The sequence below is a fragment of the Mobula hypostoma genome, chromosome 2, assembly GCF_963921235.1.
Source record: "Mobula hypostoma chromosome 2, sMobHyp1.1, whole genome shotgun sequence".
Taxonomy (NCBI): domain Eukaryota; kingdom Metazoa; phylum Chordata; class Chondrichthyes; order Myliobatiformes; family Myliobatidae; genus Mobula; species Mobula hypostoma.
In genome coordinates this window covers 126,276,909-126,302,149 of record NC_086098.1, presented here as the reverse complement: position 1 = coordinate 126,302,149, position 25,241 = coordinate 126,276,909, and the positions used below count along the sequence as shown (strand labels likewise).

General features: G+C 39.0%; 1 protein-coding gene across 2 annotated transcripts in view; it reads left to right on the top strand.

Annotated features, from left to right (window-relative positions):
- The window catches only part of LOC134342463 (EH domain-containing protein 3), a 73,809-nt gene extending 50,912 nt beyond the window's left edge, over positions 1-22,897 (top strand). For both annotated transcript variants that reach the window (XM_063040636.1, XM_063040635.1), the window contains exons 5-6: positions 14,991-15,155; positions 18,291-22,897. In XM_063040636.1, coding sequence (XP_062896706.1) covers positions 14,991-15,155; positions 18,291-18,818 — 693 coding nt within the window. In that variant the 3' untranslated portion in view covers positions 18,819-22,897. The remainder of the gene's footprint in view (positions 1-14,990; positions 15,156-18,290) is intronic.
- Positions 22,898-25,241: the final 2,344 nt, after the last annotated feature.

Sequence of the window (25,241 nt, the reverse complement as noted above, 5' to 3'; positions counted from 1 at the left end):
AGGCATCTGTATCTCCTTCCTGATGACAGCAGGAAGAAGAGAACATGGCTTGGGTGGTGCTCAATGCCTCCTAACTTACGATTTCTCCTATATCCCCTATGAACCAAGTGCATCATTCAATGACAATTTCCTTTACCTGGCATATACTTCATTTTTGCTAATTGAGACTACATTATCTGTCATTAAGCAGGGTTTCCTAACCTTGTCATTTTTACTTCTGACCCTTGTAACAATTCTTCATATCTGCTTACATTTGATCCACATTCCTCTAACTCTTTCCTACTTGTATATCTATCCAATTGTCTTAAATGTTGTTGTACCTCCTCAGCCAATTCCTCTAGCAACTCATTTTATAAATGCACAACCCCATGTGTGAAGAAGTGGTCCCTTATTAACTGTATTCCTCTCACTTTAAACCAATGACTTCTCTAGTTTTGATTTTTTCTTTCCCTGGTGGAGAAAGACTGCCTCTATGCCATCATATGCCCTTATGAACTTATACGCTTCTATAATGTTACCCCTCTGTCTCCATTCCAATGAATAAAGTCCTAACCTGCTTAATCACTTTTTTGTATCTCAGGCCCTCGTCTGCTGGCAACATCTTTGCACCAAAACTTATGCACAATACTCTAATACAACCTTACTATCTTATGCAATTACAACATAATATGCCAACTTTTGCACTCAATGCACTGTCATTGATTATTACCAGCGGCTTCTTGTCATCAAGCTAATTATGTATTAACGTAGCTAGTTCTCCCTGTATCGTGCAGTCTAGCCTTCTAGAGATACTAAAGTATGAAATCATCCACTGCCCTGCTTTCATCAGTACCTTTATTTAATAAACACTCTTAACAGGTGTTGATTCTGATCCCTTTTCGCTTTTTAAATGAGTCACACTTTTCAGCTGTTACTTTCTTCCCCAGCGACTGATCCCGATCTACCTTTCCCAGGTCTTATTATTCCACCAGTTTAAGGCAGTAACTCAGGCTGAATATTTCCATGATTAACCTGAAGCCCACAAATGATAGACTCTTCCATCGATCATCATATCTCTTGTAAGTCTTCATTGCTAAAGATAAGGACAGGTACAGACTCTCTCTGCATACTGCTTCAAAAAGCCTTTTCAAATGCATTTTTGAGTTCAACCCTCTTCAAATCCTCTTACGCTCAAGCAATCCCAGTCAATACTGGGAAAATTAAAGTCCTCTACTATTAGAATCTAATTGTTTGTGTACTCTTCTGTGATCTGCTTTACATGTCTGTTCTTCAAGTTCCTATTGAACATAGGGGAGGGTTTAGGGATGGCCGTCAAAGTGGCCGTTGCTCTTGTTTGTATATTCTACCCATTTAACCTCATTGGCCAATTTGTCAAGGATTTCCTCCTCCTTTCTGATGAGCCGTGCAAAACTCCTTTGTACCCCTCTCTCACATCTTTTTATCCTGTTAGTTTAAATCCTCCTGAGTTTCACTAGCAAACATTCCTGCAAGAATATTGGTCAGTGAGAAGAGAGCATGGCCTGGGTGGTGGGGTCCTTGATGATGGATGCTATTTTCCTACAACAGCACTCCATGTAGATGGTGAGGGCTTTACCAGTGATGGACTGGGCTGTATCCACTACTTTTTCTAGGATTTTCCATTCAAGGTTATTGGTGTTTCCGTCCCACGCCATGATGCAACCAATCAGTATATTCTCCACCACACATCTATCAAAGTTTGTCAAAGCTTTAGATGCCATGCCAAATCTTTACAAACTTCTAAGGAAGTAGAGGCGCTGCCGTGTGTTCTTTGTTATTGTGCTTACGTGCAGGACCCAGGATAGGTCCTATTAAATGATAACTTTAAATTCTTCGGAGTTGTTGACCCTCTCCATCTCTGATCCCTTTGAGCACTGTCTCATCATGGATGATCAGCCATGGTTATATTGAATAACAGAGAAGACACGAGGGTGAATGACCTATTGTTCTTATGTTGAAGTTATTAGCGTTTTGTTTTCAGTACTTTCTCCAGTAGATTCTTCCTGACGCAATTAATTATATGTAAATGCATTTCCTGTCATTAAGATTCTAAAGTTGTTTTGCCCGTTTCTACTTGTCTCCTTATCCTGCAATCATCATTCACACTCTTATTTGTGCTGAGTTCTGCACTTCTATTCCACTAAGTGTGAATATTTCCAACTGCCTCTTTGAGGTCAAAAGAGGAAAGATTTTTTCTAATCTTGTAACCCTCATGAATCATTACAATTCTGTACCCCAGAGAGCTGCAAAAGAAGTGATTCAAAACCAAAAGAGATTCGGTCAGTTCATAGGTTAAGGAACAGTCAGGAAAGTGGAGCCGAGTCCAAGATGCAATCAACCATGATCTTATTCAGTGGCAGAGCAGGCTTGAGGAACTATATAGAATATGGAACAATGTCTGTTATTGACTATAATGCCAAGTTAAACTAATCCCATTTGTCTGCACGTGATCAAGATCCCTCTCTGCCTGTTAATGTGCCTACTTATAGTAAGGACTTCTTAAATATTGCTATCATATCTGTTTTCTGCACCTCTAAAGGTGCATTCCAGACACCTACCATTCTGTTAAACTTGCTTTGCAAATCTCTTTAAAAAAAATCTCATTTAAATCTCCTACACCCTCCCCCCTTAAATGTATGCCGTCTGGTTTTTGACATTTCCATTCCAACAAAAAAATTCAGATTATTTACACATACTTTTATAGATCACCCCAGAGAAAGCAATCCGTGTTTTTCCAACTTGTAGCTAATACTCTCTAATTCAAGCAATATCCTGGTGAACCTCTTATGCACTCTCTCCTTAGCCAGGCTGACTATTCCTAATAAGGTCATTCTTTTACAGATGTGAGTAAATCCTTTCCTGAAGAATCTTCATTAATTTTGCTAGAACTCATATAAAACTAAGCAGTCTAAAATGTCCTGGTTTGTCCTTATTACCCTCAATGCTTCTGTTTCCGCTTCCTCTGCTGAAATTGAAACACTGCATTTTAAATGTCTAGTCCAGTTCCGCATGGAGGGCTTGGATATCTCCCTTGTGCCTCAATGGACAGATTTTGAACAAGATGCTTTCTGACCCAGAACGCGCATCAACAAGATGGCTTCAAAATAATTGATCTTATAATCCATCATAGGACTTCTGTGAGATACATATATTTATACTTGATGATTTCCAATCAGTTCTTCATTAGTGTGTTAAAATTATCCATGATACTATTCTTTTTCATTGGCTACAAAGTTGTCATTGTTGGCAAGAAGGCATATATGGTAAATTGATGCCCCATTAGGAAGGATAACAAACCTAATCAGTTGCCCTCTGATTAGTTCTCAGTTCCCCATCTGGCAGAACTGGTTTTCACACTCAGCAATTTCTTTTTTGGCTCTTCCCAAACCAAATGTGTAGTCATCAGCACTTACACTGGCCCCAGCTATGCATGGCTTTTCGTCAGCTACGTGGAGCAGCCCATGTTCCAAGCCAAAACTGATAATGTTTTCTCACTCTTTCGTCACCATAATGAGGGGATGGTGAATCAGTATACAGGAGGGAGATGGAAAACTTGGCTGAGTGGTGTAATAATAACAACCTCTCACTCAATGTCAATAATACCAGGGAACTGATTATAGACTTTAGGAGAAGGATATCAGAGGTCCATGAGCCAGTACTCGCCAGAGGATCAGTGGTGGAGAGGGTCAGTAACTTTAAATTCCTGGGTGTCACCATCTCTTTTTTTTTGTAATTTATTTTTTATTGAATTTTATCATCAAACAAACATTTCCACAAGATGTATTTCAGGCACTGCATATATATCATATAATCATATTTGTCACAAATCTCCACATAATACTTATCTGAGGTATACACTTATAGAAAAGAGAGGAAAGAAAGAACAATCGAAAGAAGAAAACTATGTACAGAGTAGGGAGTAATCTTTTTTTTTACAACAGAAGCCAAACTCACTTTGTCCTTACTTGGTTCACCATGATCGAAATGCTTAATTATGTCTAGTTTTATGCTAAGTGTAACATCCTTACGAGCTCTTTTAGGCTTTTCCAATACCTTAGAACTCATCTTGCTAATGGCTGCTCACAGGCACGTGTTTAAGCAACGCCGGCGAGAATGCCGTTCCGAATCCAGGGGAGAGCGGCTGCTCGGGGCGCGCGCTGATTTTTTTTTGCGCGCTGCTTTTTTCGTAACAGTGAAAACACCTTCTGTTAGCAAAAACAGGGAACTATTGTAAGTCTTTCGTAACAGTGAGGTTTCGTAAAGTGAACATTCGAAAAGCGGGGGACACCTGTATGGGTAAAAGTCTTGTTTTTCTAATAAGTGTTTCTCTTTGAGCATTTCAAAACTGAACAGTGTTCCTCCTTTCATTATATTGCAAATAGCTGTTATTCCTTTAGCTGTCCAGTCCTTAAATCTAGCATCCATTTAAGAATTGCAATATCTCTGTCTAGTTTATGTTCTTTTATAATAGTTTTCCATACCTTAAGAGTCCATTTCACCCAAGGGTTGTCAATATTATTTATGTAACTTCGTAGGTTGTTATCAGCCAAAATTGCCTGCATGGGGATGGAAAGTATCCTCTCCTCAATGTTTTTCCATTGAGTGTCATATGATGGGTTGCACCAGCATATCATGGCTCTCAACTGTGCTGCAAAATGATAATCTCTAAGAGAAGGTAGGCCCCACCCCCCTTTTCCTTGGCTAATTGCAAAGTCTTGAGACAAACTCTAGGCCTTTTACATTGCCATATATATCTTGATAGCATCTTGTTCCATTCATTGAATTGATTTTGGTTAACCTCTATTGGTAGGGTCTGAAAGAGATATAGTAGTCTGGGCAGTATATTCATTTTAATAGATTCAATCCTTGAACTGAGACCAAGAAAAATAATTGGGTTCCATCTTCTTGTATCTTCCTTAATTTTTTTATATATAGGGTGATAGTTGCATTCTGATAATTTTGCCAAATCTTTTGGCATAGTGATGCCCAAATATTTGACGGACTCTTGTTTGCTATGCCCATGGATATCTACTTTCAATTTCTCTTGGTGGGTTATAGTTATATGAAAGTAGTTGGGTTTTATCTATGTTGATCTTGTATCCTGATAATTGGCCATATTGTTCAAAGGATTGCATCAATTTAGGTAAACAGTATGTTGGTTGCCCTAGATAGATCAAAATGTCATCCGCATAACAGGCCAATTTATGCTCTGTCCCTTTAATAGTAATTCCCCTGATATCTTCATTTTGTCTGATGTATTGAGCTAATGGTTCCAGAAATAATGCGAAGAGTAGCGGTGACCATGCACAACCTTGTCTCGTCCCCCTTTCTAGGGTAAAACTATTAGATAAATATCCATTGATTTTAATCCTGGCAGTAAGATTGTCACATAGTGCCTGTATAGTTTTAATAATTGTATCATGTAGATCAAATCTATGTAAAACTCTGTAAAGAAAATTCCAATTAACTGAATCAAATGCCTTTTCAGCGTCCACGCTTATCACTATCGCTTCAATTTCTTTTTTTATATATATGATCCATAATGCGAAGTGTCCTCCGTATATTGTCTTGTGTTCGGCATTGTTGTATAAAATCTGTCTGATCATTATGTATCAGTGTGGGTAGAAACTCTTCTAATCGTTTGGCCAAGATGGAGGTAAATATTCTATAATCCACATTAAGAACAGATATTGGTCTAAATGACCCACATTCCATTTTATCCTTGCCTTCTTTTGGTATAGCTGAGATTATCGCCTCCTTCCAGCTGGGTGGCATTTGCGCCTTTCTTAGGGCCCAGTTCAGTGTGGGGAGTAAAATAGGAATTAACTCACTTCTAAACTCTTTATACCACTCTGCCGTATATCCATCTGATCCTGGTGACTTGCTTAATTTAAACCTACTAATTGCAGTTTTTAGTTCAGCTTCAGTTATGTCAGCAGTCATTGTTTTATTTTGTTCTTTGCTTAAAGTGGGTAACTCTAAAGAATTCAGAAAGGTGTCAATTTGGGTTATGCTTCCCCCTGGAACTTTGGAATATAGAGTTTTGTAAAACATTTCAAAAGCTTCTTGAATTTCACTTAGCTTATTTTTTTTTTACACTTTTGTTCTTGGATCCCTAATTCTATGAATTGTATTTTCTGCTATCTTTTTTTTTCAGTTTCCACACCAGTATTTTCATAGATTTAGGTCCACTTTCATAGTGTCTCTGTTTCAGAAACATTAATTTTTTTCTAAATTCTTGTGTAGCCAAACTATTAATTTCATTTCTAATTTTTAAAATTTCCTCTAGTGTATCCTGTGCCAAACTCAATTTGTGTTTTTTTCTAGTTCCTTCTGCTTATTTTGTAATTCCTCTAATATTCTATTCCTTATTTTTTTCTTATATGAAGATATCGCTATAATTTTCCCTCTTAAGACAGCCTTCAGAGTATCCCATAGAATGGGAGGTGAAACCTCTCCATTATCATTGAATTTTAAGTAAAGACCAATTTCTTTTTTAATTTGTTCTTTAAAATAGGGATCATTGAGTAGACTTGAATTTACTTCCCAAATAGTATTCTTTGGTTGTAGGTCAAAATCAACAGATAAATATACAGTATAGGTGCATGGTCACTTACATCTATTGTCCCAATTCCACAGGTGATTATCTTGTCTCTATCTTTTCCAAATGTTATGAAATAGTCTATTCTTGTATACACGGAATGGGGGGCAGAATAATGAGTGTAATCCCTTCTGTCGGGGAACAGGTCCCTCCATATATCAATTAGACCAACATCCTCAAAAAGAGTGTTAACTTTCTTATGTAAGGACTTTGTTTCATAAGTTTTTCTATTGGAAGAGTCTAACTTTGGTTGTAATTGTAAATTTAAGTCTCCCCCACATATCAAGAGACCTTCTGTTTCCGTTACCATAATATTAGTAATTTTCTGGAAGAAACTAAAATCACTTCCTGGGGGTGCATATATATTGAATAAAGTAACTGGATTTCCATCTATATCACCCCTTACCAGAATATATCTGCACTCCTTATCTCCCATTTCAGATACTTTTTCAAAATTTAGCTTGCTTGAGATGAGAATAGCAACCCCTGTTCTATGTCCTGATTTATATGAGGAGAAAAATAAATTAATGAAGCCCATTCTCTTTAATTTTCCATGCTCATTATCACTTGTGAGTTTCCTGTAAATCTACTACATAGTCTTGTTCTTGTTTCATTTTTGATAGAATTTTACTTCGCTTGACTGGATTCAACAGTCCATTAACATTAAAAGAAATGAATTTGACTTTGTCCTTAGCTATGTGTTAGTATATCATTGAAATTTGCAGAATATAACTTAATCGATCTACTCCCTGAACAAATAAGAGCCAAGAAACGCAAATATTTTTTTAAAAAAATGTAATGAAGGTGTGATTCCAAGGCTGGGGTCTTTAGATGACCCTGGGTTGAGCTAGAAGAAACATCTAGCTGTGCGGGATAGCCCCTTCTACCTGTGAGGTGAGGGCCCCTGCTGCAGTACCCATAAAAGTAAGTAAAAAAAATCTATGCCCATTACACAGAAATGATTTCCCTGTATTTTCCTCCCATGTATATATTCTCATTTAGGTGGGGAAAAAGGAATGAATGAATGAATTTTTAAAAATTGAGTAATATAAAATCTAATATTGTATAATATTACATATTTATCGGGATAGGTATATCACCTGGGTGTCACTATTTTAGAAGGCCTGTCCTAGACCCATCATATAAAATATTGTTGTGGAGAAAACACGACAGCGCCTCTATTTCGTCAGGAGTCTGCGGATGTTCGGCATGTCATTGAAAACCTTGGCAAGCTTCTATAGATATGTGGTGGAAAGTGTGCTGACTGGCTGCATTATGGCCTGGTATGGGAACACCAATGCCTTTGAGAGGAAAATCTTACAAAAGGTAGTGGATTTGACTCAGTACATCAGGGTAAAATCCTCCAAACCATTGAGCACATCTACATGAAACATTGCTGCAGAAAAGCAACATCCATCATCCAAGATCCTACCAGCTAGGCCATGCTGTTTTCTTGCTGCTGCCATCAGGTAGCAGGTACAGGTGCCTGAGGATTCACAGCATCAGGTTCAAGAACAGTTACTGCCCCTCAACCATCAGACTCTTGAACAAAAGGGGATAGCTACACTTACTTAAGGACTCTGTTATATTGCTATTTCATGCTTGTTAATTATTGCTATTTATATCTGCATTTGCAGTTTGTTTACAGTTCACAGTTCCAGATGTTTACACTTTACAGTTAGCGTTCTATAGATTTGCTAAGTATGCCCACAGAAAGTGATTATCAGGGTTGTATGTGGTGACATGTATGTACTCTGGTCATAAATTTGATTGTGACTGCATTGGTGCTCCTTCTGGCATCCATGCTGTGTTTGTCAATTTCATCGACTTTGCCTCCAACTTCCACCCTGCCCTGAAATTTACTTGGTCCATCTCGTGACACTTCTCTCTGTTTTCTCAATCTCTGTCTCCATCTCTGGAAACATACTATCCACTGACATCTATTACAAATTTACTCACTCTGACAGTTATCTTGATTATACCTTTTCCTACCCTGTCACTTGTACAAAAAAAATGTTATTCCCTTCCCAGTTCCTCCATCCCTGCTGCATCTGTACTTAGGATGATGCTTTCCATTCTAGAACATCTAAGATGTCCTCTTTTTTTTTTACCCCTAAAGAATGGGGTTTCCTTCCACTACCATTGATGCTGCCCTCACCTGCATCTCCTCCATTTCCTGCACATCTGCACTCACTCATTCTCCCAGCATCTTAACGTAAATAGGGTTCCCCTTGTCCTTACCTACCACCCCACAAGCCTCCATTACCAACTCAACATTTTCCATAACTTCCACCATCTCCAACAGATTTTGACCACTAACCACATCTTTCTCTCCCTGCCCCTCTCTACTTTCCATAGTGATTGTGTTCTATGCGAGCCCCATGTCCACTTGTCCCTCCCAATGATATCCCTCCTGGCACTTATCCCTACAAGACCCTGCACTTCCTTCCTCGCCACCGTTTAGGGACAAACAGTCCTTGCACACGAGGCAACACTTCGCCTCTGAGTCTGTTGGGGTCATCTATTGTATGCTCCCAGTGCATCCTCTTTTACATTGGTGAGACCTGACTCTGATTGGGGCAGCCATTTCAATTCAACTTTCTATTCCCATTCTGATATGTTTTGTCCATGCCCAGAGCTATGGTGAAGCCAAACTCAGGTTGAACAGCAGCACCTCATATTCCATACGGGCCACCTTCAACCTGATGGCATGGACATTTATTTCTCTAACTTAAGGCAATCACTCCCCCGTCACCTTTCACCCTTTTTCCATTGTCCATCTTGGTTATTTTCTTTCCCCTTCTTCTCCTCACCTGCCCATCACCTCCTTCTAGGTCTCCTTCTTCCCTTTCTTACATAGTACATTGTCCTTTCATATTAAATTCCCTTTTCTTCAGTCCTTTACATCTTCTACCTATCACTAACCAGCTTCTCAAATTTCCCCCTTCCCCCTCACCTGGTCTCAACTATCATTTGCCAGCTAATACACTTTCTTCTTCCACCTCCACCTTATTCTGGCTGCTGCCCTCTTCCTTTCCAGTCCTGATGAAGGTTCTTGGTGTAAAACTTTGACTGTTTATTGCCTTCCATAGCTGCTGCCTGACTTGATGTCTTGCTCCAGCATTTTGTGTGTATTGCAGCTAAATTGATTTGTCCTTGTCACTAGAGGCCACGTACTTTGGACATGGTTCTTTTTAGTGTTTAAGTACCAGTACACATGAAGAAGATCTGATTGGAATTAGAGATGAACCATGTTTTCAGCTTTTGAATGTTGACTTTTGGATATGGAAAAAAAGATGAGGTTAAACAAAACTGAAATCACAATGCTCATTTCCTTTACAAAGTCATTTAAAAGTGTATATGTCAGATCTCCAAAGGAAAAGATTTGCAAATATCATTGATAGCTTCTGTTATGAAATCTCCATGTCTGCAAAAAAAAGGCATGTGTTCAGCTTGTTGTTCTTGGACGCCCTTGTGTAAGTGCAGCTGGCCTGCTAATTGAATTAGTGTTATTTAGCCTTAGATGTAGTCAATCATAAATGGCCCATTAGGTGCATTTTCCTTTCGGGCTTATATTGATTTCCTGGAACAGTGTAAATGTTCTGTAGCGAGAGAGAGTTGGAATTTGTATTCATATTTGTAGTAAGGAAAGTAATTTTCAACTTGCACTTCGGGCTATTCTGCTTTTGAAATGGTTGATTTTTAATTCTAGCTTTTTTCACTCTACAATCCAAGAATATTTTGTTTTAGTAAAGTCATTAAGCTGCAGTACTTTTCATTTTTCCCCCACTAATTCATTGTGGCAATGTTCAAAGAAGTTATTGTTCACTTGTAAATTCATACATAGATCTTCTTGTTTTAATGAAAAATGGAATAACAAACACAAAAGATTCTGCAGATGCTGGAAATCCAGAGCAACACACAAAATGCTGGAGAAACTTGCAGGTCAGGCAGCATCTATGGACATGAATAAACAAGTCAATGGTTCAGGACAAGACCCTTCATCAGGACTGGAAAGAAAGGGGGAAGACACCAGATTATGAAGGTGGTGGGGTGGGAAGCAAGGCTAGGTCAGAAGGTGATAGGTAAAGCAAGGTGGGTGGGAAAGGTAAAAGAATGACGAAGAAGGAATCTGATTGGAGAGGAAAGTGGACGTTGGGAGAAAACGTAGAAGGAGAGGTGTCAAGGGAAAGAAGCTAGAGTAGGGAATAGAAGAAGAAGGAAGGGGGAGGGGAAAAGAAACAGAGGGGAAAAGTACCAAAAGGAGAAATTTATGTTCATGCCATCAGGCTGGAGGCTACCTAGCTGGACTATGAGGTATTGCTCCTCCACTCTGAGAGTGGTCTCAATGTGACAGAAGAAGAGGCTATGGACTGACATGTCAGAATGTGGTTAGGAATTAAAATGGTTGGCCTCCAGGAGATTTCACTTTTTGCTGGTGGAGCTGAGGTGCTTGACAAAGTGGTCCAGCAATATGGGTCTGGTCTCATCAATGTAGAGGAGGCCGCATCAGAAGCAGCAGATTCAATAGACAATCCCAACAGATTCACAGGTGAAGTGGTGCCTCACCTAGAAGGACTGCTCAGGATCCTGAATGGAGGTGAGGGAAGTGGTGAGTGGGCAGGTGTAGTATTTCTCCCACTTCGCAGGAATATGTGCTGGGGAGGCAGAAGGGGTGGGGGAGACTAGAGGGAGGGACAAATGCCCAGGGGAATCACAGAAGAAACAATCCCTGCAAAAAGGGAGGTGGGTATGAAATAAAGATGTGTTTGATGGTAGAATTCCATTGAAGATGGAGGTAGTTGCAGAGAATGATGTACTGGATATGGAGGCTCTTGGGGTTGTAGGTGAGGACAAGGAACTCTATCACTGTTAAGGCGACAGGAAGGAGTGAGCACAGATGTTTGGGAAATGAAGGAAGGCAGCATCAATGGTGGAGGAAGGGAAACACTGTTCTTTGAAGAAGAAGGATATCTCTGATGTCCTGGAAAGGAAAGCATTCACTTTATTTGTGTTCTAACCAGATAACACAAAGTTTCCTTGTAGAATTAGGGTGTACTTACCATACTTACTTGATGATTTACTTTAATGAAAGTTTGCATTTCAATATTGAAGTGTTTTAGCTGTTTTCAGTTGTGTTACTTCTGCTTTGTTGAACTCTTCTGCTTCACCATGGTCTTGCTCTCTTAACAGCTGCACAGTAGTTGCCACTATATAGCCCCTTACAAGAGTGGTACCTGTTGCCTTCCCAGTGGAATAAATAAATTTAAAACTTGTATCCTGATGCCTAGATTTTCATTAGTCTAGCTGTTGATTACAGTAGAAAGGCTGCTCATTAAAAAGTTGTAGACAGCTTTTGTTGTCCTTAGATTAAGGAAAAAAACAACCATGGAGAAGTTATTAATTTGAGAGCTTTTATTATTATATTTGTGATATAAAGGACTTAGAAGGATGAGAGCTTTATTCTTCATTTTTTTTAAAGAGATGCACACATCAGTAAAATTCCCAAATCAGTTTTTCTAAAAATTGTGGCAAATCTTCTAGATGCAGTGAGTCAGGACATGCTGAATGAGTTACCTGGAGAAGTACTTAAACAATACCAGGGTGTATTGCTTGAAAGTAATATATCCTCAGCTACCCTATCTATGCCTCTCAATTTTATCTGCTTCCATCAGGTCTTCAGAGAAATCAGTCTGAGTTTGTCCTTGTAGCATCTTCTGCACCATCTCAAAAGCCTTCCTATAATGGGGTGACCAGAACTGCACACAATACTTCAAATGCAGCCTAACCAAAACTGTATGCAACTACAACTTGATTTCTTGACTCATTGTCAATCTCCTGATCAAAGAGGGAAAGCATATCATTACTACCTTTACCATCCTGTCCACTTGAGTTGTAAGAGAGCTTTGGGCTCACGCCCATTTATACATTAATGCTTCTGCCAGTTACTGAATAACTTACTCTTTCATTTGACTTCCAAGTGCATCACCTTACGCAGGATCAAAAATCTATCTCTTCCTTTGCTTACTGTAGTATCTTGGGATACATTCTTTCAGCCCTTAGTACTTAACCACTTTAATGTTCTTCAAGAGATTTAGCACCACATCATTTTTAATATTAACATTCCCTGGCCATCAACATACCCTTTACTGATCTCACCATCATCCATGTCATAGAACATAGAAATCTACGGCACATTACAGGCCCTTCGGCTCACGATGTTGTACTGACCATGTAACCTACTCTAGAATCTGCCTAGCATTTCCCTAGTGCATAGCCCTCTATTTTTCTAAGCTCCATGTACCTATATAAGAGGCTCTTAAAAGGTCCTATTTTATCCACTTCCACCACTGCTGCTGGCAGTGCATTCCACGCACCCACCACTCTCTGTGTGAAAAACTTATCAGATATCCCCTCGGTACCTATTTCCAAGCACCTTAAAACTGTCCCCTCGTGTTAGCCATTTCAGCCCTGAGGAAAAGTCTCTGGTTAGCCACACGATCAATGCCCCTCATCATCTTGTACACCTCTATCAGGTCACCTCACATTCTGCATCGCTCCAAGGAGAAAAAGCCAAATACACTCAACCTGTTCTCATAAGGTACATCCTCCAATCCAGGCAACATCCTTGTAAATCTCCTCTGCACTCTCTCTGTAGTATCCACATCTTTCCTGTGGAGAGGTGACCAGAACTGACAACAGTACTCCAAGTGGGGTTTGACCAGGGTCCTATATAGCTGTAGCATTACCTCATGGCTCATCCCATGGTTGATGAATGCCAACACATCATACGCCTTCTTAACAACACTGTAAACCTTTACAGCAGCTTTGAGTGTCCTATGGCCATGTACCCCAGATCTCTCAGATCCTCCACTCTGCCAAGAGTCTTACCATTAATATTATATTCTTTTTTAAAATTTGACCTTCTGGAATGAACCACTTCCCACTTACTGTGTTGAAGTCTATCTGCCACTTCTCAGCCCAGTTCTGCATCATATTGATGTCCCGCTGTAACCTCTGACAACCCTCCAGACTATCCACAACATCTCCAACCTTTGTCATCAGCAAACTTACTAACCCACCTTTCTACTTCTTCATTCACGTCATTTATAAAAATCACAATGAGGAGGGGACCCAGAACAGATCCCTGTGGAATATCATTGGTCACCGACCTCCATACAGAACACAAACCATCTGCAACCACCCTTTGCCTTCTGGGGGAACCTTATCCTTGAAGAATACTTATACAAAGTACTCATTAAGGGCTTTGGCTACTGCCTATGGATTTTCCATAAACCTACTTGCAAAGGAAATTTCATGGCTCACACCCCCACTCCCTCTCATCCTTTCTAATTTCTTGTTCAAATTTTTTCTAGCTTCCTTTATATTCCTCAAGGGCTTTGATTTACGTCAGTTTCCTAAACTTTGCATATGCTTCCTCTTTCCTTTTTAACTAAATTTCCAAAATCTCTTGTCATCCACGATTTCTGAACCGTGCCATTCTTTCCTTTCATCCTCATAGGATCGTGCTGGTCCTGAACTTTAACCGGACAGTCTTTAAAAGACTCCCATATGCCAGAGGAGGATTTCCCCTTAAACAACCACACCTGATCTACTTTCCCCAGTTTCTCCCTAATGCTGTTAGAGTTGTCATCTTTCCAAGTCCCACCCAAAATGTTAGCACTTCCACCTGTGGATTAGTCTTGCCCTTATCCAGACTACTATAAAACTTCTGAAATTATGATTGCTGTTTCCAGTGTGCTACCCCATTGAAACTTCAATCACCAGACTCATTCCCTAGGGCAAGATCTAGAAATTAAAAGTAATTGCCTATAGAGCAGGTTCCATATTTGTGGATGGAGTTCTTAAAAAAAAATACCTGCATTGTTCATTAACTATACATCCATTTCTAGGTGAAAATCTGTCTGGTACCCATATAAAATGTTGTTTATCATCCCTGACCCTCCTTTTTTTCCACCTAGGTTAGTGTCCTTCAATATGACCCTCAGTTATCTAATGAGATTGCAGTATTGTCCAAGCCAGCATGGTAGAATATAGTAGGCTCTATTCTTTGGTGCATGGTGTTTACAACATTGTGGAAAAAATAATCTGTTGCTATTCTGCAAAGTTTAATAGTTTTGTATCTGTACAGGCTATCCTTGCATTACAAATATCCGAGTTATGGACACCTGTACGTGCAACCAAGCTCCTATAATATTACATTCAAAAGTATGACATGCATGCACGTGTTAGTCCAAATGGCAGAATTAGCTTTCTCTCCCTCTTTACTTCTGGTAATTTGTTCTCAGCAGTCTTTGTGCAATAAATGTAGGCTCCTTGTGTTACCGTATTGCATTGTTTTATTCTGCAGGTTCACGCCTACATCATAAGTGCCTTGCGGAAAGAGATGCCAGCTGTATTTGGTAAAGATAACAAAAAGAAAGAACTGATTAATGGCCTTGGAGAAATTTATGCACGGATTGAACGAGAGCATCAGATTTCTCCAGGAGATTTTCCTAACATTAAGAAAATGCAGGTAGGTCTGAATTGGCTAGTTTTCTGTTGCTCATTTTGTTAGCTTATTTTTGGTATTTCTACCATAATTGTACATTATCCAACCATCGTGTGTGTTGACGTTGTGCTTTTTTTGTGTCATATTACATACTCTAAGAAAAATTACAAGTATAGTCAAGAAAAACTGATGCATAGAGCCTAGGAAAATGACACAATTTTGCAAGATTATCTTGTCCATGCAGAGTATAATTTCCAAATGTCATGTTAAAAATAAAGTACCAGGGACATAACTGAATGCCACTAATTTTTTTTTCATTAGTTACTTTGTATTTGAATTGGTTCAGGTCGACTTCAAATGGTTTCCCATTCCATTTACTGCTATATGTTTTCTGCCTTAAGCATATTGCTTATTTGTACATGTAGTGCTAGTAATGTAGAATCTCGCGAGATTTAGGAGTAAAATTGGATGGGAAGAATGGTCATGCGGATTTTAGAAAGGTGTTTACGGAGAGAATTTTGAAGCTTGTGCTCAGAAGGAACATCTTTATCTGCTTGTGGTAGTGTTCTGTGTACCTCTGCCCTTATACTTGGTGGTAGTAGAGTTTGAAGGTCTGAGGTGTACATGTAATCTGAGTGAGTAACTGCAGTGTATTTTGTCCATGATACACAATGCATATTCCAGACATCCCACCTCTCCCGGAAGTTCTGGGTGTCTCCCGCATATTAATAGTGGCTCCCTGATACCTGCAAATTATATAAAATATCCCAGAAATCAATTTTTTTGAGAGCGAGAGAGCGACCACGAGAGAGAGCAAGAGAGCACGCGAGAGAGAGAGTGCGAGAGCGACCACGAGAGAGAGAGAGAGAGAGAGAGAGAGTGTACCATGGGAGAGAAAAAAGAAAATATAAAACGTATGTCACCCCAGACTACCCTAAAGTTATACCCCTGCCTAATAAGGGTCAAAAATAATGACAGTGTTGCTCGCTGTACTGTTTGCAACAATGACTTTTCTATTGCCCATGGTGGGTTAAGACTGTAAAAGACATGTTGAGGTGAGTTCGTTCAACAGGTGTCATTCGTTTATTAGCACAGCTAACGTTATTTAAACTAGCTGGCTAGTTGCTAGGGCGCTACTCTATTGCAGACATCCCACCTCTCCCGGAAGTTCCAGGAGTCTCCTGCAAATTTATGGTGCTACCTCCCTGAAGTGAGTTTTTGCAGGGTGGGATGTCTGCATATTCACTGACTTTCCACACTCTTGGGAAGCAATCATGGCTTTCAAAAGGAAATTGAACCATCACTTGACCAATTAAAAAAATACAAGGCTACAATGAAAGTAGGAGAAGGGAATAGTAGAGAATAAGTTTGGAATATCTAAGGGGTAAAAATTGAAGAAATTGAATTTCCAGAAGAATTCAAGTTAGGATGTTCGAACAGTGAAGATTATGATCACATATGGAATTTAAATGAGGTGAACAATTAGGAATGGTGTATTCAAATGAAGATCTTGAAATTGTCAATTATCTTTTGAAGTTGTTATTGTAGCTGCCTCAATCACTTTCTCTGGCAACTTATTCCACATATATACCACCCTTTGTGCTTTGCGTAAATTCAAAAAAAGTAAGATATTTACAAGTGACTGTTAAATCTTTCCTTTATCTTTTGCCCTCTAATTCTTGATTTTCCAATTCTTGCAGGGGAGGGTGGTGTGGTTGGAGGAAGAATGAATGCATTCATCTTATTCGTGCCCTTCATGATATTATACAACTATAAAATTCACCTCCCAGTATCCTGCACTTCAAGGAATAAGGTCCTAGCTTGTCCAACATCTTCCTTTAACTCAGTCTCTCAAGTCCTGGCAACAATTCTTGTAAATCTTTTCTGCACTTTTTCCAATTTCAAAACATCTTTCCTATACGGGATGCCCAACAATGAAGAGAATATCTGTGTTGCCTCATCATCTTGTACAATTGTGACAGAAGCTCCCAATTTTGATGTTCAGTGGCTGGAATGAAAAAGGCCAGCATGCCAAAGGCTGCCTTCTCCACTCTATTTGTGATTCCACTTTCAGGAAAAGTGCTTGTACTCCAAGGTCTCTCTGTTCTACAACTCTCCCTGGGCCCTCCCATTCAGTGTGAAAGTTCTATCTGGATTTGACTCTATAGCGTGCAATGTTGCAATATCTAGATCAAATTCCATTTGCCATTCTTCAGCCTACTTATTCAACTGATCAAGATGTCCCAGTAGTTGTTGATAGCCTTCTTTATTGTCTACTATTCCACCTATTTTAGTGATATCTGCAAACATACTGACCATGCCTTATCCATTATTATTCAAAGTGTTGTTACAAGTGACAAATAGCAGCAGACCCAGTACCAACCCTTAAACCACAGCACTGGCTGCAGGCCTGCAGTCTGAGAAACCTCCCATCATCCTCTGCCACCTACTATCAAGCCAGTTGTGTATCCAAATAGCCTGCTGTGCCTGAATAAGTCCATACAGCCACATCTACCATCCTGGCTCATCAACCTTCTTAGTCACGTCAAAAAAAAACCTCAATCCAGTTCATAAGATATGATCTCCCACACATAGCCGTATGCCTAATCAACTCTTTTCAGATGCATGTGTTTATTATCCTTTAAAATCCCACATTATTCTTTGCAGTCCTTCTTAAGTAAAAGCACAACATTTGCTATCATCTGTTCTTCCGGCAACTCAGCTGTAGCTAGCAATAATGCAAATATCATCTCTATTTCAAAGCTTTTTAGAAGTCTAAGGCAAATTTAGTGTTGTTTCATGGATAGTAGACTGTTTGCAATGGTTGCAGCCATTTAGAAAGTATTAACCTGATAATGTCTTGATTAAAGCAACATACATCAAAGTTGCTGGTGAACGCAGCAGGCCAGGCAGCATCTATAGGAAGAGGCGCAGTCGACATTTCAGGCCGAGACCCTTCGTCAGGACTAACCTGACGAAGGGTCTCGGCCTGAAACGTCGACTGCGCCTCTTCCTATAGATGCTGCCTGGCCTGCTGCGTTCACCAGCAACTTTGATGTATGTTGCTTGAATTTCCAGCATCTGCAGAATTCCTGTTGTTTAATGTCTTGATTATCCACTCTTTGATTTAAAATAAGCTTCCTGTTTCTTAATTTCCAGGATCAGCTGCAAGCACAGGATTTTAACAAATTTCAGCCATTAAAGATTAAACTGTTAGAGACAGTAGATGACATGTTAGCAAATGATATTGCTCAGCTCATGATCCTCGTACGTCAAGAAGAAACTCAGCGACCTGTCGAAGTTGTGAAAGGGGGAGCTTTTGAAGGCACAATGAGTGGTCCATTTGGACATGGATATGGGGAGGGAGCTGGTGAGGGTATTGATGATCTTGAGTGGGTTGTGATCAGAGATAAACCAAGCTACGATGAGATATTTTACACTCTGTCACCCATCAATGGGAAGATCACTGGTGCAAATGCAAAGAAAGAGATGGTGAAGTCTAAGCTTCCAAACACAGTGCTGGGGAAAATCTGGAAATTGGCAGATATTGACAAGGATGGCATGTTGGATGATGAAGAGTTTGCATTGGCCAACCATTTAATTAAAGTCAAGCTGGAAGGTCATGAACTACCCAGTGAAATTCCACGGCATCTCATTCCACCATCAAAGAGAAAGCTAGCTGAGTGAATCTGGCAGCTGGAAAAAACACAGCACAAGAGGGTGAAGATGAAAGACACTGAAGAATGAAGATTCCAAATTTTAAGCAGGCAAAAATAGTGTTAAGGCTTTTACTTAATAAATATTTTTATTTCCATTATTTACACTGATTGCAATACTCCAGGTTTCAGAGCATAGAATTTGCTACTTTCACCACCAAAAAAGAGAGAGTGGCAACAGAGTTACTGTTCACTTGGAGACAGGAGTGCCTTGGGATTGTTGCTCCTTCATGTCCCTTTTTTAATGTTGTGGAGCACTGTGATGTCACCTTGTTACTGTGAGCAGTACTACTGAGTTTCTGTTCGCCTTTTAAAGGGAGATAGAATTTTTTTTTCTCAAACTTCAGCCCTATTTATTTTTATGTAACTAGGGTATTTTGCTTTATCTCAACTACTCAATTTCTGCATGATGCTGAAGATTAATTCAGATAGTTATCCTCTGGATAGTTAGTTACTGCAAGGATAATTTTTTTTCCCACTTTATAAAGATTTAGATTTTATAAGGAACAGCTTAGTGTTTCTCAATGGTCACTCCATGGACAGGAACGTCTACCATACCACACTATGGTAGAAATAAGTGATTTGTATGAAAGCTATATTTCTACAAAAAGTTTGGAAATGTGGCTTTTTTGATTCATGAACGGAATTTCTAGTAAGTACTTTTTCTTCCAAGACTTTTTTGTGAAGCCCTTATGTGACTAATAATCTGTAACAATGGAGTGTAGTTTAATTGGATATGTGCTATCTATAATGCAAAGTAGTATTATACAAGTATTATATCTATAATATACTTTGACATTAGTAAGGAAAACTAAACTAAATTCTATCAAATATATACTGCATGTTTATTGATCAAGTTTAACATAATACCAAGTATAGTGGAAAAGTTGTAGATCATCTTGTATTTGTAATAGTTGGATATATTCTACTTGACTGTTCTATCACCTAATCTTTGCTTGTTTTCTTTAAGCTAAGTTATGTTGCAAGACATAGCATAAAATGTTCAGTTCAATGTCTTCCATTATTATATTGACTGTTCTGGCACCTCTTTAAAATGTTCCATGTGTGAGAATTCTTTGTAAATGTAGGTTATTTTTCTGTCCTGTAGTTGTTGAATATTGCTGTGGAAAATCACTGCTGTTATACTGAAACTACATGGTGAATCCACAGACATACACTACATTAGTGAGGGATCTGCAATGTCAGTTATAAGTCTTTATCTTCCATTTTGGAAAAAAGCAAGAAGATTTGCTTCCCAGTTACACATGAATGTATTCCCATGCCCACAGATTGATGCAGTGAGGCCTGTTTAAAACAGGTGCAATTTGCTCAATATTACATTTTTGTGGGGCAAACATGTTGAAGGCTCACTCTTCCCAAACCATTTGACTCAACCTCACCCACTGCCTGCTCCAAGGAAATTCCACTGCACCTCAAAAAGGAACTTGCATAATGCCGAAAAAATATTTTTAAAGAATCATGCTTCCAATGTGGAATTAAACTGTTACTAGTAGGCTTTCACAGGTGTTTTCTTTTGCGTGTGTGAGCACTTGGGGTGACGATGAAGAGGAAATATCACTGAAATTTGCACAAGTATTCTGCACTTAATTGTTTTTCTGCCTGGAACCAAGCTTGGAATTCATGGTCAAAGGGGCTATGGAAGAAATATTTTTTGTAATTCTTTCCACAGCTTCTCTTAAGGAATGCTTTTAGATCATGCTTTAAAAGCAAGAAATGTGATTTGTCACTTACACTGGTCCATACTGAAATCTTAGCTGGTTGTCTAAAAGCATCCTTGCATCATTCTGTTCAGCATACAACATTAACAAAATAGTCTCCTTAAATTGCTCTGGATATTTTTTTTTAATTTGATGTCTGCCACCAATCTGCTACAAACCAACTGTAGTTGAGGAAATATACTAAATTAACTGCTATGATTTGTGTGTAGACTAGGTACTTTAGACAGGCCCATGAATCAGAATCAAGTTTATTACTGTGAAATTGGTGGCAGCAGTACAGAACAAAGGCATAAAATTACAAAAAGTACAGAAAAAAAGAATGGCATAGTACTCGAGGACTGTTTGGAAATCTGATGGTAGATAGGGAAGAAGCTGCTTCTGAATATGGATCTTGAGACTTCTGTACCTGTACCTCCCTGACAGTGGTAACCAGTAGAAGGCATGTGTGAGAGTCCTTAATAATGGATGCTGTCTTAGTGACATCCCATATCTCCTGAAATTCCCAAACAAGAAGAGCTGCTGGCGTGCCTTCTTCATGATTGCATCAAGAAGACACTCAGGTACTTGAAGCTGTACACCCATTCTTCTGCTGAGGCTGAGGACTGGTGTGCGTTCTCCCAACTTCCCGTTCCTGAAATCTACAATCGTTTTTTTTGTTCATGCAGGTGTTGAAACTTCACTCACTCAAGCAGCTGACCTATGTCATTCCGGTATTCTGAGCAGTTGCTATGCACAGGTTTTTTTAAAACACCTTAAAGATTAATGAAAAAGTTTTTTTTCCATGGGTCATATTTTTAATGTGTACCCTAGCCCTTGAAGCACTTTCTCATTAAAATTATAATCAAAATAATTAGCATTATCCTATAAAATTCCAAATTTTAAATAGATTACTCTGACATATGCATATTCTTAAGCATCTCCAAATATTGTTTTAAGACAGCCTCTAGTTGGAACTGCGACTGGAATTACCTGTGCTTTGAGATCATTTCAATGAATAGAAGAGAATGTTGGTGAAAATCTAACTACTGGAGTACACCTTTATTTCTATTTGCTTCATGGTTACTTGTGCCACTATTCAAAATTTAATTAAATGTGCAAAGATTAATAGGTTTTTAACCTTCACCTATTACCATACACTTCCCTATACTCCTAATATATATAATAGATAATATTATAAACCCTACTTGCATAACAAAGTATGTACCATTCCTTTCCTATATAGTAGAGGTTGAACTTTTTAAACCTCTATTTGTGTACTGATAATCAGCTTTATAATGTGAAATACACAAGCAGTCAAGTATAACTCTAATTCTGAAGGTTTATTGTATACAAATTGCTACTGTATGAAATGGCCATTTCTACCAAAGATTAGTAGTGCAACGATAAGAGCAAAATCTTCTGAAAGTAGAACTATACACTAGATGTTAGGAAAGCCTATGTTTTATGGTGTATTTAATTGAGTGCAATTATTTACTATGTTGGAGCTTGCATTTCATTTTGATATCTGCTTTGTGTGCATTTGGATATCCCTGCTTCCCTGTTTGTTGGCTGATCCCATTTCTTTAAATAGTTGAAATTATTTTTGTTTTCAGTAGCCTCTACATTTGTATATTTAAATTTTTGGGTCACATGCAATTTTTGATGTCTAAAGCTTTTAATCATTGACCTCTATAATATTATTAATAAGCAAGTTTGTACAAATATTTTTCAGGGAGCCTGGTCTTTAAGATTAAATACTAATGAATAACATATTTTCAAAAACTATTTCCACAATAGAAAGAGTCCAGATTAACAACATTGAACAAATTGGAGCACTTCGGCATTTTGTACTTTTATGACCAAGTTCTTATTTCCCTATTGCACTGGTTGCCTTTATTGCGAAGAGGAGAATAAAAACCTACACTTTGTTTTGTAGATTATGGCATCCTGGTCACATTGCTAGTTTCAGTTGCTCAAATTTGTTGTGGCACTTGAGCTAATCTTAGATATTAAACCTTCATTAACCAAATTTCAGAAGACAAAGTGTGAGGGGGAAAATTGTTCATGATTAACTACTAACATACCTGTGCGTCCCATCAAACACATTTTTCAAAGCACGGTATTAATTTTGGAAATTCTGTTATGGAATTCCTGATGCATTACAAACTATCACAATGCTAACCAAGGTTTGCCAAAAGGATTTTTTTTCTTTTGCCAATAATGTTATTGTACATTTATTTTTAAAAATCCTATATTAACATTGTATTTAAAAGACTATATTAACATTGTATTTAAAAGAAGCTGTAGATTAGAGAAATACTAATAAACTGTTGCCTTTACCTTTTGTTGTCTGTATTCAACTTCATGGAGAAATGTGATCTGTTTACCATATGAAAATTAACTAAAAGTTAACTTGAAGAAAAAGTCAAAAGAGGGTATGCAGGGATGTCAAAGCTAACGTAAACCTTTGGAGAAATATGAATGCTAAAATCAAAATACATTTGTTATCGAAGTATATGTACTATATGCAACCTTGGAGATTTATCACAAAACAAAGGAATCCAATAGAACCCATTTTAAAAAAAATCCGTCAAGCACCCAATGTGCTGTTTTAAAAAGAACATTGCGCAAACAATGTAAGGAAACAAACAACTGAAGTTCACCAAAGTGAGTCCATATCCTCAGTTCAGTACAGAGATGAGTAAACATCGCGGAATAGTGAGCTGAACCGGCCCATGCCTCATCTCCAGCCTCAATCTAGCCCAATGCTTATATCATCCAAACCTCAGGTTCCTCTCACTCTGCCACTTTGATATGCTCATGGGACTGGACGCTATCACTTTGATTCAGCCCATACTTTACATTTTGGCCCAGCACTTAAATTGGTCAAATTTCGGGTTGTTCCTTGCACTCGGACCCAGGCCCTGCAGCTTTGATACACTTTCCGGCCTGAGCCCCATCACCTTGATTGGGTCCGACACAATCTCTCCAGTTAGGCCTGTGCTTAAATCAATCAAACCTTGGGGATTTCCTTACTCTCGGGACTGGGCCCCACTGCCTTGACTTGCCTCGCCTCTGCTTACTTTCTCTGTTCTGCAGCATCAAATCACTACAAAGTACATTTATTATCAAAGTATGTTCACTATACAAAACCTTGAGATTCATCACCTTACTGGCAGCCGCAAAACAAAAACCCAAGAGAACCCATATTAAAAAAAAAGCATCAAACAGCTAATGTACAGGAAAAAACATTATGCAAACAATAAAAGTAAGCAAATAGCATTCAGAACTGAAGTTCACAAAAGTGATGGCACACACACTAAGCCAGCAGCCTGTTAGTTACAGGCTGCAACCACAGTTCAGTACAGTGATGAGTAAACCTTGTGAAGCACTGAGATGATCCAGCCTGTCCCTCACCTCTGGCCCCAACATCCTGACCTTTTCAATCTGGCCCGGCGCCTAAAACATCCAATCTCCGGGTTGTCTCTTGCTCTCGGAACCGGGCTCTGCTGCTTCAATATATTCTCAGGCTTGATCCTCGCTGCCTTGATTCATCCCAAACCTGACCTATGCAATTCAGCCTGGCTCTAAAATCGGTCAAACCTCAGGACTTTCCTTGTTCTTGGGCCCAAGCTCTGCCTTGCCTCGCCTCAGTTCTGCCACATTGAATCACCTCCAAGTCTGCTCCGGCAATGGTCAAACATTGGCTCACTTCTTGCTCTCGGGCCTGGGCCCTGCTGCCTTGATTTGGCACGTTCACTCCAGGCCGCAACCATCCTGCACCTTCGAGACTTCCGTTCACATCGCAAAAATGCCAGGTCGTACAGGAAATTCAAAAGCTCAACTCTGAAAAAGAAGTCATATGCTATTGATTGCAGTGATTGTTTACCAGAAACAGTGTGATTAGAAAAGTAAGTTAGAACTTTTTTTTTGTTTGCTACAGGCAAATAATTACTGTGCTTCATTAGTGCCATCTTTAACTGGAATGTGTAAAGGAATAATGTAGACACCAGCATCTAATCATTTGGATGAAGAATTCACCTGCTTTCACTTCAGTCTGATGGTTCTGATAAAGACGATATGACCACATATCATCTCTATTCAGCTGATACCTGCCAGGGTAAAATGATGTCAACATCCGCTTCCAAACCTATGTTCCCTGGACTAATGCCTGAATTAGGAAATTGCCTCCAATGGGCGGGGCATATATCTGTGCTTGACATGAGACAGTACGACATACCTTGGAGATCGATCATGGCATGACATGGCTGTAATAAAGTTGCGAGGGAACGATACTGTAATTGGTCAGTTGTCACTTTTTACACTGTTGGCATGTAGAGATTGTAATTAAATTCAAGAGACTAAAAACAAAACACCAGGGAAACTTATTCAGTATGCTAACTTGTAATTGGACTTTAAGCAAACCCATTTGATTCTGCCATTTCATTTTGATAGAAATATTAGTCTTTGAACAACCTGGATCTTTTAGGGACCTCCACATTTGGAAATCATGCCTGAATTGGAAAATTGTGATATTTAATTCAACACAAAACTACAAGCCAGTCCATAAGACCATAAGATATAGGAGCAGAATTAGGCCTTTTGGCTCATTGGGTCTGCACCACCATTTCATCATGGCTGATATAGCTCCCTCTCAACAGTCTCCTGGCTTCTCC